The sequence below is a fragment of the Pongo abelii genome, chromosome 11 (assembly GCF_028885655.2).
Source record: "Pongo abelii isolate AG06213 chromosome 11, NHGRI_mPonAbe1-v2.0_pri, whole genome shotgun sequence".
Classification (NCBI taxonomy): domain Eukaryota; kingdom Metazoa; phylum Chordata; class Mammalia; order Primates; family Hominidae; genus Pongo; species Pongo abelii.
In genome coordinates, this window is record NC_071996.2 from 42,631,659 (window position 1) to 42,646,136 (window position 14,478).

Below are 14,478 nucleotides of genomic sequence, written 5' to 3' on the forward strand. Positions count from 1 at the left end.
CATTATCTTCCTCCCAAATGCATTCCAGCAAAGACTTCTCCAATACCTGTGCATTTTCTTATGTATTACTCACCCTAAGGACTTCGAAAATAATGCTGAACACTTAATAAAATAATTAGATTGGAACAATCACAAAACTGAAGAATATGACAAAGTGCTTAATTCAGATCACTCTCTAAATGAATGTCCCTTTGGTACTTACATATTCACCTTGCATCCTTCTGCCTTAAAAAAAAATCCCCCCTAAAAATGTTTAAGATCTATTTCCTGCCCATGCTTTCTAAGGTAATTGAGGGGAGGACACCCTAAATAGAACTTGAGCTGGCTTTACATATTGTAGCCCCCTTCCCAGTCACTACTACTGTCACTGTCATTGCACTACTAACCTTTCGTTTATGCCAAATTTTACCTAATTTTCAATAACAAGCACTTTTTAAAAATACTCTTTTATTGCTGGACCCCTAGAAGTTCAAATTATAGCAAGTTCTGATTATTTTGTTTCTCGTCTATTGCAATGGCTTTAAAATTTTCGTTTTGTGGGTTTACTATGTTGAAGACAATATTCTATGTTCTTTATATATATTACATTTTTAATCCTCAAAACAATCTAAAGAGACAGATGTCATTAGCAATTTCCATATTAAGATGAGAAAAGAGGTTCAGAGAAGAACAATTGAGCAAACAAAACAATGTGGAGTCCTGACAGGGTAGACGGTCCTCTATACTGTTTTTTGTGCCTTGTTTACCATTAAACCCACTAGCCATTTTTTAATTTAAAAATCTTTGTCTTCCTTTACACTGCAAATTAGAAGTCATTATGAAATCTATTTTTTCAAACCTATGGGAACTTTTCCTATCAGATGACTATGTCATTAAGACTTTTCTAAGACATACATATAGCTGTGACACTTCATATTTCAAATGTTATCAGTGTTCCCCTACTGCTATAGAATGAATTTCAAACTCTAGCTAAGCATACCATATTCCTGAGAATTATTTCATGGTCTAATGTTATTGTCCAATACTATTTCACCAGCACCATTTATCTTACACCACTCAAATGCCTGAAGCACAGGCTGTATTTCTCCTTGCCTCATCTTTTTCCTCAAATGGACTCAGAGGCTTCAAAGGACAGGGGATATACCTGACTTTCCTCTTATTCTCCATCTATTTTTGAGGGACAATCACAAAGTAAAAACATACAACAAACAAAAGGCAAAGAGAAGAGAAAATGAAATATCAAATTAAGTTTTTCTAGTAAGTTAAGATGGTGTATTAAACCTGTCTAGTTATTTACTCAGAGATATTTAGTGTGAGTTCCAGAACACTCAGGAAACATTATATAATAGTTTTAGAAAGTATCATAGAGATGAGAAAGCTGATCGAGAATCATAGTAAAATAAATCATTTTTCTATTATTTTCTGACTCTCCATTCTTTGAAAATTTATTAATGAAGGAAGATGTGTTGTTATAATTATGATAGAATGATAAGTGTATCATAAGCTGCCGTACTCCATAATACAATATAGGAACTAACACGGTAATTATTTAACAACATTCATTAAGAACATATTACATGGAGAATACATGTGACACATTGGGGTAAAATATATAAATCAGACATAACCTCTTACTTAAAGAAATTTACAACCTGCTGGAGAGAAACAGACATATAAATTTAAAGGAGCCAGGGAATAGAACAGGCAGAATTCCCAGGCCAGTTTCATAAAAATGTTTCATGTCCAAAGGCCGTACACAGATGAGAGGTCAATTGTAGCCATAAAATGTGGAAGATCGTAGAGTAATGTGAGAAATGTAAAAACCAACGTGCCCCGCCCCACACACAGATGATGAAAGAAAGGAGATGATTTGATGAAGAACCATTTTCCCCAAAAAGATAAACAAAAAACATGCTCATATAAATCTAACCAAAAATAAATAAATAAATAAAAGATGCAGGCAAAATGCTCACAGCAAGTTATTTGTAGTGTTTGTTTCGAATAAAGAAGTAAAACATAAAAACTAACATTGCTATCTTGTTTGTGACCACATGGAGAATTGTTCTTGCTATGGGCAAGAAGCAATAATATATATTATAAGGAGTGTCCTGGAGTTTTGCCATCCTGCCATTTCAAAAACACTGAGTGTCTGAACTGATGTGATTTCAGAAGCAATGTAATATTAAAGTTAGGTCTTTTGAGTTCTCCCTTTTCTGACGTTTCAAATAATTTTAAAATGTTGTATTTTCTTCTGTTTTTAAGAGAGAATATTATACAAAAATTATCTGTACAAATTAAACATTACCCAAATTCCAGCAATAAGAGATGTCATTGTTACCATTTTGATGTACTGCCTTTAATACTTTTCTCTGTGTATGTACATGTGTATTATAGATATATACACATTTGTCATATATGTGTATATATTAATATATGTATACATGTGTATATATACCTTTTATAAGATTGGGTCATATGCTTTATATATATTACATTATTAGCCATAACTTTGTGGCAACTATTCCTAATTTTGTATTTATTGTTTTTTTATTTGTTTCTGGGACAAAAATTCCTTTCCCTATATAGCCAGATGGCCCATTCCCACATTTACTTAAGGTCTTTATGCAAATACCATCATCTCAGGAAGGCTTTCACTGGCAATCCTAATATCAGATTTCAAATCTCCTCTCAAAATTCCATATCCCTCTTTTCTGCTCTGGTTTTCTCTTAACAGCCTTTAACATTATTAACATACCTAACAATATCGTAAACACTTATTTTCTTTATTTTCTGTCCCCACCCTCTTAGACATGAAGTTCCACAAAGCCAATTTTTTTTTTTTGTCTGTTTTGTTCACTGATATGTCCTCTAGTGCATAGGATAGTGTCTGGTATATAGTAGTTGGTCAGTAAATATCTGTTGATGGATATAAGAGAATATTGGCGAGATATATATATATATAGATATATGATGAAAGAAAGGAGATGTTAATGGTGTTAACAATAGGTTTTCTGTTACTCATTATTTTTGTTGCTAGTAACAATCTTTGTCTTTTCAGTGTCTACATAAGTATTTTAGAGAAATTTTGGAAAAATTTGTATCTGGGACTGTGATTCTGGCCCAAGCTGAAACCATTTCTCGACAAAGTCCAAATAGAACTCACATTTAAATACATGAACCTCATAGTTTTATAGTATTCTAGTGAACAATTAGTCCAAATCCATTATTTTACAGACAAGGGAAAATGGGACACACAGAGGGGATGTAACTTGCCCAAAGAGACTGAGCTTGAATCTATAACATTGGACATAATATTTCTAATTCTTAGTGTTAGTTTCAGAAAATTAACGATATGAGTACCAAGGCATTTATGTGAATTTACAGAAGTTTATATCCGAGAAAAAAACAGTAAAGTATGAACAAATAAACACACCTAATTATTGAATTATACGGTGTTGGTTAAAGTAGAGAAAATTCAGATAATGGAACACTGGGTACCCATTAAAACTAAAAGCATTTAATTATACAAATTAACATGCAATGCTGTTTGTAATGTATAGTAAATAAACATAAGAGTGTATCATAGGGTCTCATTTTTTAGTATATAATAATCTGCAAAAGTATATTTACATAAACGAACTGAACGGAAACCAAAATAACAGTAGATAATACTAGGAAATGTCGATATTGTAAGAAATTATCAGAATTGCTAATTTTTTATTTCTAAAAAAGTCTATGGTCTCATAAATAATAAAATAAGGAAGGTGAATTTAATACTGGCTTTGAAAAGTTTGTTTTTTAATTATAGTATGAGAGGAAATACTTTATATTATTCTCTGTTCAAATGGAGAAAGAATTGAGTTAGATGTCTTTAGGTATTACAGAGAACCTTTAGTAATTTCTCAGAAGAATTACTATTAAAAAAAGATCAGAAGAAAATGAAATATATACAAAAATACGGACTTTCAAATATTTGCTACTTGTCTACAATGCCGAAACTTTAGCCAGGAGCTTCTTGGGAAAATAGAAGCTAGAGTATGGAAGGCCCAAGGAAACTCCAAGTTACCTCAATAAAACCAGATATCACAGTGGTACACTTCAAAATTTAAAAACAAAAGCTGGTTTTAGTAACAGTCAAAGTCACGCAGAAATAAAAAAGACCTAGTGCCACAAAGCACAGATTTTAAGACTAATTGTATCTGTCCCCACATAGCATTTCTTTCCCATGGAAGTTTTTATATGTACATACTAGTATCATCATCTTAAAGAGGAAGAAACTAAGGTTTGGAGAGGCTAATAGGCTGCACCAACAGTAATGGAGGAATATGTATGTGAATCCAGGGAAGTCCGAATCCAGAACTTGTGTTCTTTCCTGTTAATGTTTCTTCTTGTGGAATCAACAGAACTTCTTTACTGTCTGGCTCACCTTGTGATAGTGAAGTTACTGGATAATAGTGAATATACTGGACATATATAGGGAAGATACTGAAGTATCTTGATAGTGAAGATACTGGACAATAAATGGGTCCCTCTAGTGTTGTCAACATAGGAGACTGATGTGAGCAGAATAATAAATGTAAATATACATTCGAAATCCAGAAAACTGGAGGAATACTTCTAAAGGGGGGAGTCCTTGACCTCCTCACTCTCCTCTACTATGTCCCTTTGTGAATGCCCAAACACTGGTGATTTACATCCAGGAGAAGTTTATTAGTACATTTCAATATCTCCCTAGTCCTCAGTGGTAGGTGTCTGCAAGAGGAGTGGTTGCCGTGCTGCAGAGGATATATAACCAAAAAGAGGCTATGGAAATGTGCAAAAACCGACAAAAATATGTTTATTTGTTTTCTTTTTGAGACAACATTGCCTAGGCTGAAATGCAGTGGAACAATCACAGCTCACTGCAGCCTCAACTTCTCTGGCTCAGGTGATCCTCCCAGATCAGTCTCCCAAGTAGCTAGGACCACAAGCGCACACCACCATGCCTGGCTAATTTTTTTTTTTTTTTTTTTGGTAGAGATGGGCCAACTTTTGCCGTTTTGCTCAGGCTGGGCCCGAACTCCTGAGCTCAAGTGATCCGCCTACCTAGGTATCCCAAAGTGCTAGAGTTACAGGCATGAGCCACCACACCTGGTCTGAAAATATGTTCTTAATAGACTCGCCACCCGTGGATTTTCCAGCCAAACTGCATCTGGTGATGCATCAGAAATCCAGCAGTCTTCTTCATTTTGCCCTGTCTCTGACCCTTTTAGTACAAATGGCAGCACTTATGCTGAGGTGGTTGAATCCATGAGCCACACCCATAATCCTTTATAGCAAATGACTGTTCAGCCATACCCTTGATTTCTTCTTCAGAACGTATTTTCTACTTAATTTTTCAACATGGCGAGGCTGAGAATTTTCCAAATCTTCAATTTCGCTTAACAATTCCTTCAATTTATCTTTCCCCTCTCACTGTTTACTATCAGCAGTAAGGGGAAACTAGGCCATGACTTCAACATTTTGCATAGTCTCGGCTAAATGTAAGATTAATCGCTTGCAGTTTCTACCTTCCACAAGAGTTCAGTGGAGCTCTTTGTCACCTTATAACAAAGATCCCCTTTCCTCTAGTTTCCAAAAACATGTGCCTCCTTTCTATCTGAGACCTCACCAGAAGTAACTTTAACATCCATGTTTCCACCAATAATCTCTTCAAAGTAATTGAGGCTTTTTTTTTTTTTTTTCACATGTCCCTCAACATTCTGCCATCTTCTACCCATTACCCAACTCCAGAGCCATAGTTATCTTTTTAGGTATTTGTTACAGCAGCACCACAATTCTGGTATCAAAATATTCATTAGTTTGCTGTGGCTGCCATAAAAACCACAAAGACTTGGGTGGCTTACACAACAGAAGTTTTATCTTCTCAAAGGCTGGAAGTCTGGGATTGAGGCGTCAGCACATTTTTGTCTCTTCTGAGACCTCTCTTCTTGGCTTACAGATAGCTGCCTTCACATTATCTGTTCATTCACATGGCCATCACTGTGTGTATAATGTGTCTGATTCTTCCCTCTTCTGTTCTTATCACCCTTCTTACAAAGACACCAGTCAGATTGGATTTGGGATCACCATAATGGAACCTTGTTTTGTTTTGTTTTGTTTTTTGAAACAGAGTCTTGCTGTGTTGCCCAGGCTGGAGTGCAATGGCGCAGTCTCAGCTTACTGCAACCTCCGCCTCCCGGGTTCAAGCCATTCTCCTGCCTTAGCCTCCCAAGTAGCTGGGACTACAGGCATGTGCCATCACGCCTGGCTAACTTTTGTATTTTTAGTAGGGATGGGGTTTCACCATGTTGGCCAGGCTAGTCTTCAACTACTGACCTCAAGTGATACGCCCACCTCGGCATCCCAAAGTGCTGGGATTACAGGCGTGAGCCACTGTACCCGGCCATTTTAAACTCAATCACCTCTTCAAAGGCCCTATCGCCAAATACAGTCCCATTCCAAGGTACTGGGTATCAGGTCTTCAAAATATGAATTCAGGGAGAGGGAGGCACAATTCAGCCCATAAAATGACAAAAAAAAATTGTGTGTGTATATATATATATATATACAATTTTATATATATATAAAATTTTCCCACTGAGATTTAATTTATTTAGTTTGAGATCTTAAGTCCAATTCAATCAATATTTACTATATCTATGTGCCACACACAGGGATACCTGAGTTGAGACTAATGAGATAATAAGAATTAACTAGGAAAAAAAGGTAAGAGACATATTTGGGTTCAGTGAGCTATCTGACCATAGACATCTAAGTGTGGAATGGTGCTGTGTTATGCAGTGAGTATATGTGTGTGTGTGCCTGTGTTCATGTTAATAGAATAGTAGTAGTGGGGCAGGTAGGGTAATTACATTTCTTTATTTTGAGCATGAAATCTATTGTGGATATTGCTGAGAAGTAATGCTGGGAAGGTAAGTTTACAAAAACAAAACTTAAATTCAATGTAAATAATAGTCTAACACTAGGGAAAAATCTTAGCAGGTAGGAAGGCATGGTCAAGTTACTATTGAGCTCAATAATTCTTCACAGTAGTAGTGATTTCTATAGCTCACAATAAAACTTGTTTAATAGCACAAACATTGTCAAAATAACACATTAGGTTTTTTAAAAAAACATTGTTTTAATATTCAATATATCTACTTTAATAAATGTAAAAATATCCCCCACATAAATGCGAAAAAATCTAGTTTTTGTTCTTTTTTCTAGGCTTCTTTTGGGGTTTTCTGTTTATTCCACACATAATTATAAGTAAAAACGGCCATCAAGAGACAAAAGTGAATCCTTTCAAGGAACAAATTTATTCGTTAAATTGAAGGCTACAGTAATAACATTTCTATGTGGAAAGAACTGTCAACCTTCATAGATCTGGATACTATATAGATAGTCCAAAAGTGCATAAGTTTTGCACAATTCAAAGTTTTTCACTCTATGAAGAAAATAAAAATATATTACCAACAAAACGAAAGCAAGCACTATATTGTGTCTCTGAAAGCAATGTCTGTTTCCTGTAAAGGTTTTTAGATGAAATAGTATATACTTACTTTCATTAACAATACATGACCACTGCCAATTGAGATCCGCGACTAAAAACTATTTCCAAAAATCTCCTCTGGTGAGAACTGACCACTAGAAAGATGTTCTGAGGGTTTCATATTCCCTTAGCTGGACTTTTTTATTGTCCATGATCATTGACACTTTATTTTAAATTTTACTTATAGTCATTTACATTTTAGTACTGTGTGATTTATACATGTCCTAGGTAAAACAAGGACAATCTTACATATTCTGGAAACTTCAAATCTGAGGAATATGACTGTGAAATCCTCCTGAACCATCTCTCTGTCCTTCCCAGGCCCTAATAGCAGGCCTTGAATAGTGCAAAACAGTCTTCTTAAATACATTAGTCTTTCTTGTCATAAAAATATTTTCCTCTAGATCCTACTTACTGTTTTTTTCATTTAATTTATAACCAAGTTTTCAGAAAAGAATCTACATTTTTCTCTACTTCTCCTTTCGATTAATTAACTATAGTCTGGTTTCTACCTCTATAGTGCTTCCAAAACATCTTTCTTTCACAATGGCCACCTAACTGAGAAATCCAATAAACCACTTATAACACTTGTCCTGTTTGAACTATCTGGAGTTGATACTCATTGGCACTCTACTCCTTTGATTTGTAGGAATCTACTCTTCAGTAAATCTCCCTCAACTTCTAAGTCTTCTCATTTACTTTTGTTGATTCCTGCTTGAAACAGTACCCAAATAGCAGTATTTCTGAGGGTTCCAACCTTCATTTCCTAATCCTCTTTCTATAAACCCACTCTTGTGGCATGGTATAGAATGTACCTAATAAACTGTCCCCGATATATCTCTTTAGCCTTCTCTTCTGTTGTACATATAACTTTTTTCTATTCTCGGCTACCTTGGCCTTTTATTTTTAGACCTATTCTCCTTTGATTGTGCTATACCCTCTTTTGAAAAAGATGTTCAACCCCTTCTTTCCTATAAAACTACAATATGTTTTCTAAAAATACTGTGAACATGTCTCTTCATGTATAAAGCCTCCCACTCTCCCACTAGGAATCATTCATTGATCTCTATTCAATTGTTCTTATTCAATTGTTTTCCCAGAGCACTTTGGTCATATTTCTATTATAATAATTAGCAAATGATATTTTAATTTTCTAAAAGCCATTCATCTTCCTAAAATGAATTTTAAGTTCCTCTAAAGTAAAAACTATTGAGATTGTTACAGCATAAAGACTGCAATGCAGTGTAAGAGTTACAACCAGGGTACGGACTTTAGAATTGAACAGGACTGGTCTGAGTCTCAGACATCCACCCCCTCTTAGTGTGTGACCTTAATGTTGTAATCTATGAAAAGGGAATAACAATTAGATAATAATAATACTTACGTGTAACAGTCTAACTTCACACATAAAATATGTAAAGGGTTTAACACAGTAAGTGGTACAGAGTATTTGTTAGGTCAGTTTTAGCTGCTATTAATTAATTGTCTTCAAAAATTTATAGAGACTCATAGATTATTACTAAATATTTAGAAAAGGAATTGATGAATAAACAATAACAGCGTAATTCTTCTTTGCTTCTTATATGGTTTAACTGGGTGAGGAATGCAGTACAGTCGTCTTCAGTATCTGTGGGGAACTGGTTCCAAGACTTTCCTAGAATACCAAAATCCTCAGATGCTCAAGTCCCAGATAAAAAATATGGCATCGTATTTGCATATAAGCTATGCACACCCTCCCCTATATTTTTAAATCATCTCCAGATTATTTATAATACCTAATACAATGTTAAATGCTATGTAAATAGTTGTTTTACTGTATTGTTTAGAGAATAACGACTTGGGAAAAGTCTGTACAGAAAAATTGTGTCCGTGCTGAGCCTGTACAGGGTTGACAAAAGTCTGTACGGGGTCAGCACGGACACAATTTTTATTTCCAAATACTTCTGATTTGCACTTGGTTGAACCCACGAATGTGGAGTGTAGGGATATAGAGGGCTGATTGTATACACATTATGCCCACTATCAGAATAGATTTTAAGGCATAGAAGACCAAGGTACACACATTTCCAAAGAGCCAAATACAAACAGAGATAGAGACACAAGTACACAAAAGTAGGAGAGGTTGCTCTAAACTCCCACAATTAACATATTTTTTCCTGGTTGCATTTATCCGATAGGCCAATAATCATTTTTAAATTGTATGACTTTGATGACACTTGGTAAGAGCAAAAAGTGGAAAAAAAAATCAATGTGGGCTGCTACACCCGTGAGAGAGATTTTTATTCTGGCAATACAGGTACATTCTCTGTACAGGGAGTCATCCTGAGACCTATATATGGGTGAGAAAGGTGGGCCTGAAATGGATATATTTTGCCCAGAATGAATGAGACAGGGGCAGGACAAATGAAGACTGGGATTCAGAAGAAGCATTACTGGTGTTCTAAAATAGAAATAAGTACCTGAATCAATTTTTGGTCAAGGAGAACCTTAGATATACTAACTCTGAAATGTTAATGAATCTCTTGTTCTCTTCATTCTTTTCTCTGGTTGCAATGCCCAAGTTCAAGCCCTCATCACTTGTTACTTGAAGTGTGGTCAAACCTTTTCATGTGGAGTCCCTGTAGGTGATCTGCAAGACTTTCCTTTACATGCCAACAAGTATCACCTTCACAACAAAACTCCTTCAGCTCAAGTCTCTGCCTCAAGTCTCAGCAACTCATTATGAATAAAATAGTAGCATTTTGGTAATAAAATATCGGAATTTTAATACAATTGTGCTTTAAAACCACTACTAGGTACTTTGAGATTACCAGAAGTTATCAGATTCCAATCAGGGCTACTCATTATGACACTGGTTATTAAGGAGTATATGCCAGATGTGATCAATCTCTAAAGCTCAAATGCACAATGCAAAAATAATTTCCATTGTGATGAACATTGACAGGTACCCTAAAGGTGATCCTGGAAATTTCTCAGAGGAGATATGAGTTTACTATTGCATATATGTTCAAAACACCACAAACTGAATCAAGAAAGAATGATTTAAACTATTAAGAAATAAAATTTCTGGAAATTTTTCAGACTGTAAAAAAGGTCTTACTCTAAGACCTTTCATCTGTAAAGAGGTCTTACTGATGAAGGTAGGGCAGTTCTCAGTAAAATTTTGTGAAACAAAATTGAGCGCTTCATCTGTGCTTGAAATCAAAAGTCAGTTACTAAATAAAAATTATTCCAAATATAGCATACGGAAGTAGTCTTAAAACACCTGCTTCTGTACTTCTTTAATTAAAAGCTACTATTTTCTAGCAAACGTATTTTTATTAGATAGTTCCACAAGCTTTTTCATTTTCTATTATATTTCTAGACACTCTAGCAGTCTGTGGTGCACACACTTGTTGGTGAATGAAGCAAAGGTTAAGTGTGTATGACACAGATGAGCCCCGAGATTAAGTATACTCCGTGAAATGCATGTGGATGTTCATGATTTAAACCAATGAACTGTGGCCTGAAATGGTGTCACACGAAGCGCAGCGGTAAGTGGAAGGTTAAACCTACTTGCATCTCGGCTCATTAAACGCAGTTAAAGTGCAAATCCCCTCATTCTGACAGTAGTGATCACAAGGGTTCTCTTTCTGGTCACAGCGCTGACTTTTAAACCCCACAGAGCATCTGCAGAATTTCAGTAAAATACAGCTAAATAAAGCGTCTGACTTTTTTTGCCAAATATGTTTTAAATTCATTTCATACAGAGATAGCAACATTCGAACGAAAAGGTTCCCAGATAAGCGCACTTCTCTCTCAAACACACTCATCACATGCTACTCTGACAAGGTCAGGAGCAGGATGCAGATGTGGGTTATATGTGGGCATCATCCTTCTGGTCAAACAGTGATGAAACTCACAACAGTGACCATGTAATCTGAATAATTTTATTTCAAATTGTCCACTCTGGACAATCAGATCATGGAGGGGGGAAAATACTAAATTCCAGATTTTCTCAGGAGCACTATGAATATACCCAATAATTTTCCTAGGTGTTGAGAAACTCAGACACTCGAGTTATTCTAAAGGAGCCAGGGGCTTAATAGGTTTACATAATAAAACAGTCTAAGTCTCATACAAACATCAACTAGCATTATACATTTGAAAGAATATTACAAGTTCTTGTGGAAAAAATAATGGCCGTAAGTACCAAAGGATTCAAAAAAGATGATTATCTCTGAGCTTCACATATCAGAGTAAGGTCAATAAAATTATAACAGTTTTCTCTGGCATTTCCAAGTTCAAAGGTCTACGCATGTCTGAAATGGTACGATGCTAAGAACAGAATGAGCTCTTACTCATGAAATCATTAGCAATTTGATGAAAGAGGAGATTCTGCAGCACATGAGCTGATGAGGGGCAATACTTGATCAGAGATGTCCATGAAACACTCATTTAAAATTACCCCAGAAAAGGAGAATAATAGAACAGGGATTTCATGTACATACAAAGGCTTATTATAAAATGCCCATGACTTGATTAAATACTCACAGACACACAGGTACATTTGTCTCGGGGTCCAGCTGGCATGTGCCGCCATTGTAACAGTAGCCATCACATAACTGACAGCTAGAAGCAATCTTTCCATTAGTGCAGCTGCAACAACAAAGAAAAAAAAAAACAATTTCATTGTTATTGGCAACATTATTGCTGAAAGCTGACATAAACTCTCTGTGGATGAGAATATTCATCATATAGGAGAGATGGAGTGGCTAGTTAAAAGGTTTTCAGGAAGTCTGACTCACTAGAGGCAGTTTTATTTATGTCAGAATGATGTCATAAAATTTTTCTTCTGATAATTCTCAAATTTTCAACCAGTTCATTTAATATAAACATTTTATATAGCTAGATGTATGTGCGAAAAAATATACTCTAATGTCTATCATTTACACTTCCGGGAGACATTGGCATCAGTATCTTGTTTCTTTTTCATGTAAGTAGGGTTCAGTGACATCTGTGTGAATGATAAACCACATGATCAAGTACTCTGGAAAAAAGTGCTTTAGCTTTTCTTCTAAAGTGGAAAATCTGTTTCAAAGAGTGCTAAGACTTTTAGACCCCACATTTCATAAGAAAGTGGAGGGTTATCCTGGAGCCACTTTTATCCCACTGTTTCTCTTTGAATATGTACTGTAACTAATGTCAAACTATTTTTATTCTAACATAAAAAAACATGGAGTAGTTCATAAAAAAACAGTTATGTTACAGGAGCAATGTGCAATATGGCAACAAAGTAATGAGACAGGCTTTCTTGAAAAACTTGCCAAAATGTTTCTAAGTTAAAGTCACATCACATGTTAGGGATAAGAATAAATAGCTACTGCTACACTGTAAAAATAAACATAACAATACTGGGAAAAACACAGACATTTTTTACTTGCCATGTTACATTTTTTAAATAAACAAATAATTAGATTGGACAGTGAAAACTGTTGAGTGAATGCAGAAATGTGCATCAACATTTCAAATTATCCAGGGACCTACTCTGTGGGTCAAAACCAGAATTAACAACAGATCATGCTGGCAATTCTGATCATGTGGTCATGTCAGTATTAGCTGCTATGAAACAATCAATGGTATCACAGTGCATCTGGACATAACCTTGAGAAAAAAATCAGGCTACAATATCGATTGATCACTTTGATCCTCTCCATGATGGATATCTATTGCAGTACATCTGTCATAGGGTGATTCCTAATGATAGGTGAGATGCCTAAAAATAATTGGTTGACATGTAGTTCATTTATTCTGTGCATGTTTATTTGACCTCATGTGGGTTGTGTAGGTACTGGAAATGCCCTCAACTGCTTTTAACATTAATGGGTGTTTAATTTGAAGATGTTTCTGAAAAGCTTAGATTGTGAAATCACATTTCTTTTCAAGGTAAACAGGAGCAGTGAACAGTGTAACTATGTACAAGATGTGAAATAAAGAGGTAAACAGAACAAGACATAGAGAAGAGGTGGGTGGTCTCAAGTTTGTACAGAGACTAACCCATCCTTTATAACCTATAGAGGCACCCTAATATGGATGCAGTGAATTAATTAGCAATCAGTGGTATTGGTGTCTAATAGAGTAAGTGCATCTGAGGGACTTTTACTTGTCCTCCATGCCCAGCCTCTTTGAAAATCCTAAGGTCAAAAAATTATAGTTTCTTGTTTTATCCAAGGAACAGCCTCAAAAGGGAAAATTAGCTCATTATATATTAAATGATTTTCTACAAAAAAGATAACTGTTTATCAAATCTCATCATCTAAAAGAGACAAAAAAACCTAATTGATTGCTTTTAAACCTGTGCTTCCAATGGATACAAAAGATGTTGCCTCTTTTTCCCTCTAAAGTTTGTGTTTGAATCCTAAGTTGAAGATAGAAATTTGTAGACATTTTAAATGTGAAATACAAATAGTTAAAATCATTACAATACATCAAAGAGTGCAGCTCAGATTTTAATGTAAATTTTCATAATTTTCTTTTTTAGAGGCATTCGGCATACGTGCACACACAAACACACACACACACATACAATATGTGATGTATCACTTTCCAAAAGTTAATTACTAGTTATTCAGTCCACACAAATAGTTCCCATGACAATGGTCATCAAAAAGACATAATTTAGGTTATTCAAGATTATGATCAAGTCTTTCTTCACCAGTATTCACTTTGATTTCCAGAAAAGAGAAAAATATGCAATTGGCTCCATTTTAAAGATTATACTCACTGTACTTGATAGAGTACCTGTTCTACTTAACAGTTCATAGGCTGTGCATTAGAAACACAACTGCCTATTTGTAATCACAATTGTACTTGATGACTTGAATTTTCCTAATTAAGTAAAAATGATTAACTTTATTGCAATTTTG

At 35.1% G+C, this 14,478-nt stretch overlaps 1 protein-coding gene across 1 annotated transcript in view; it reads right to left on the bottom strand.

The window, feature by feature from the left end:
* LRP1B (LDL receptor related protein 1B) overlaps positions 1-14,478 on the bottom strand; it is a 1,899,171-nt gene that overhangs the window by 28,552 nt on the left and 1,856,141 nt on the right. The window contains exon 86 of the mRNA XM_024243817.3: positions 12,107-12,211. Coding sequence (XP_024099585.3) covers positions 12,107-12,211 — 105 coding nt within the window. The remainder of the gene's footprint in view (positions 1-12,106; positions 12,212-14,478) is intronic.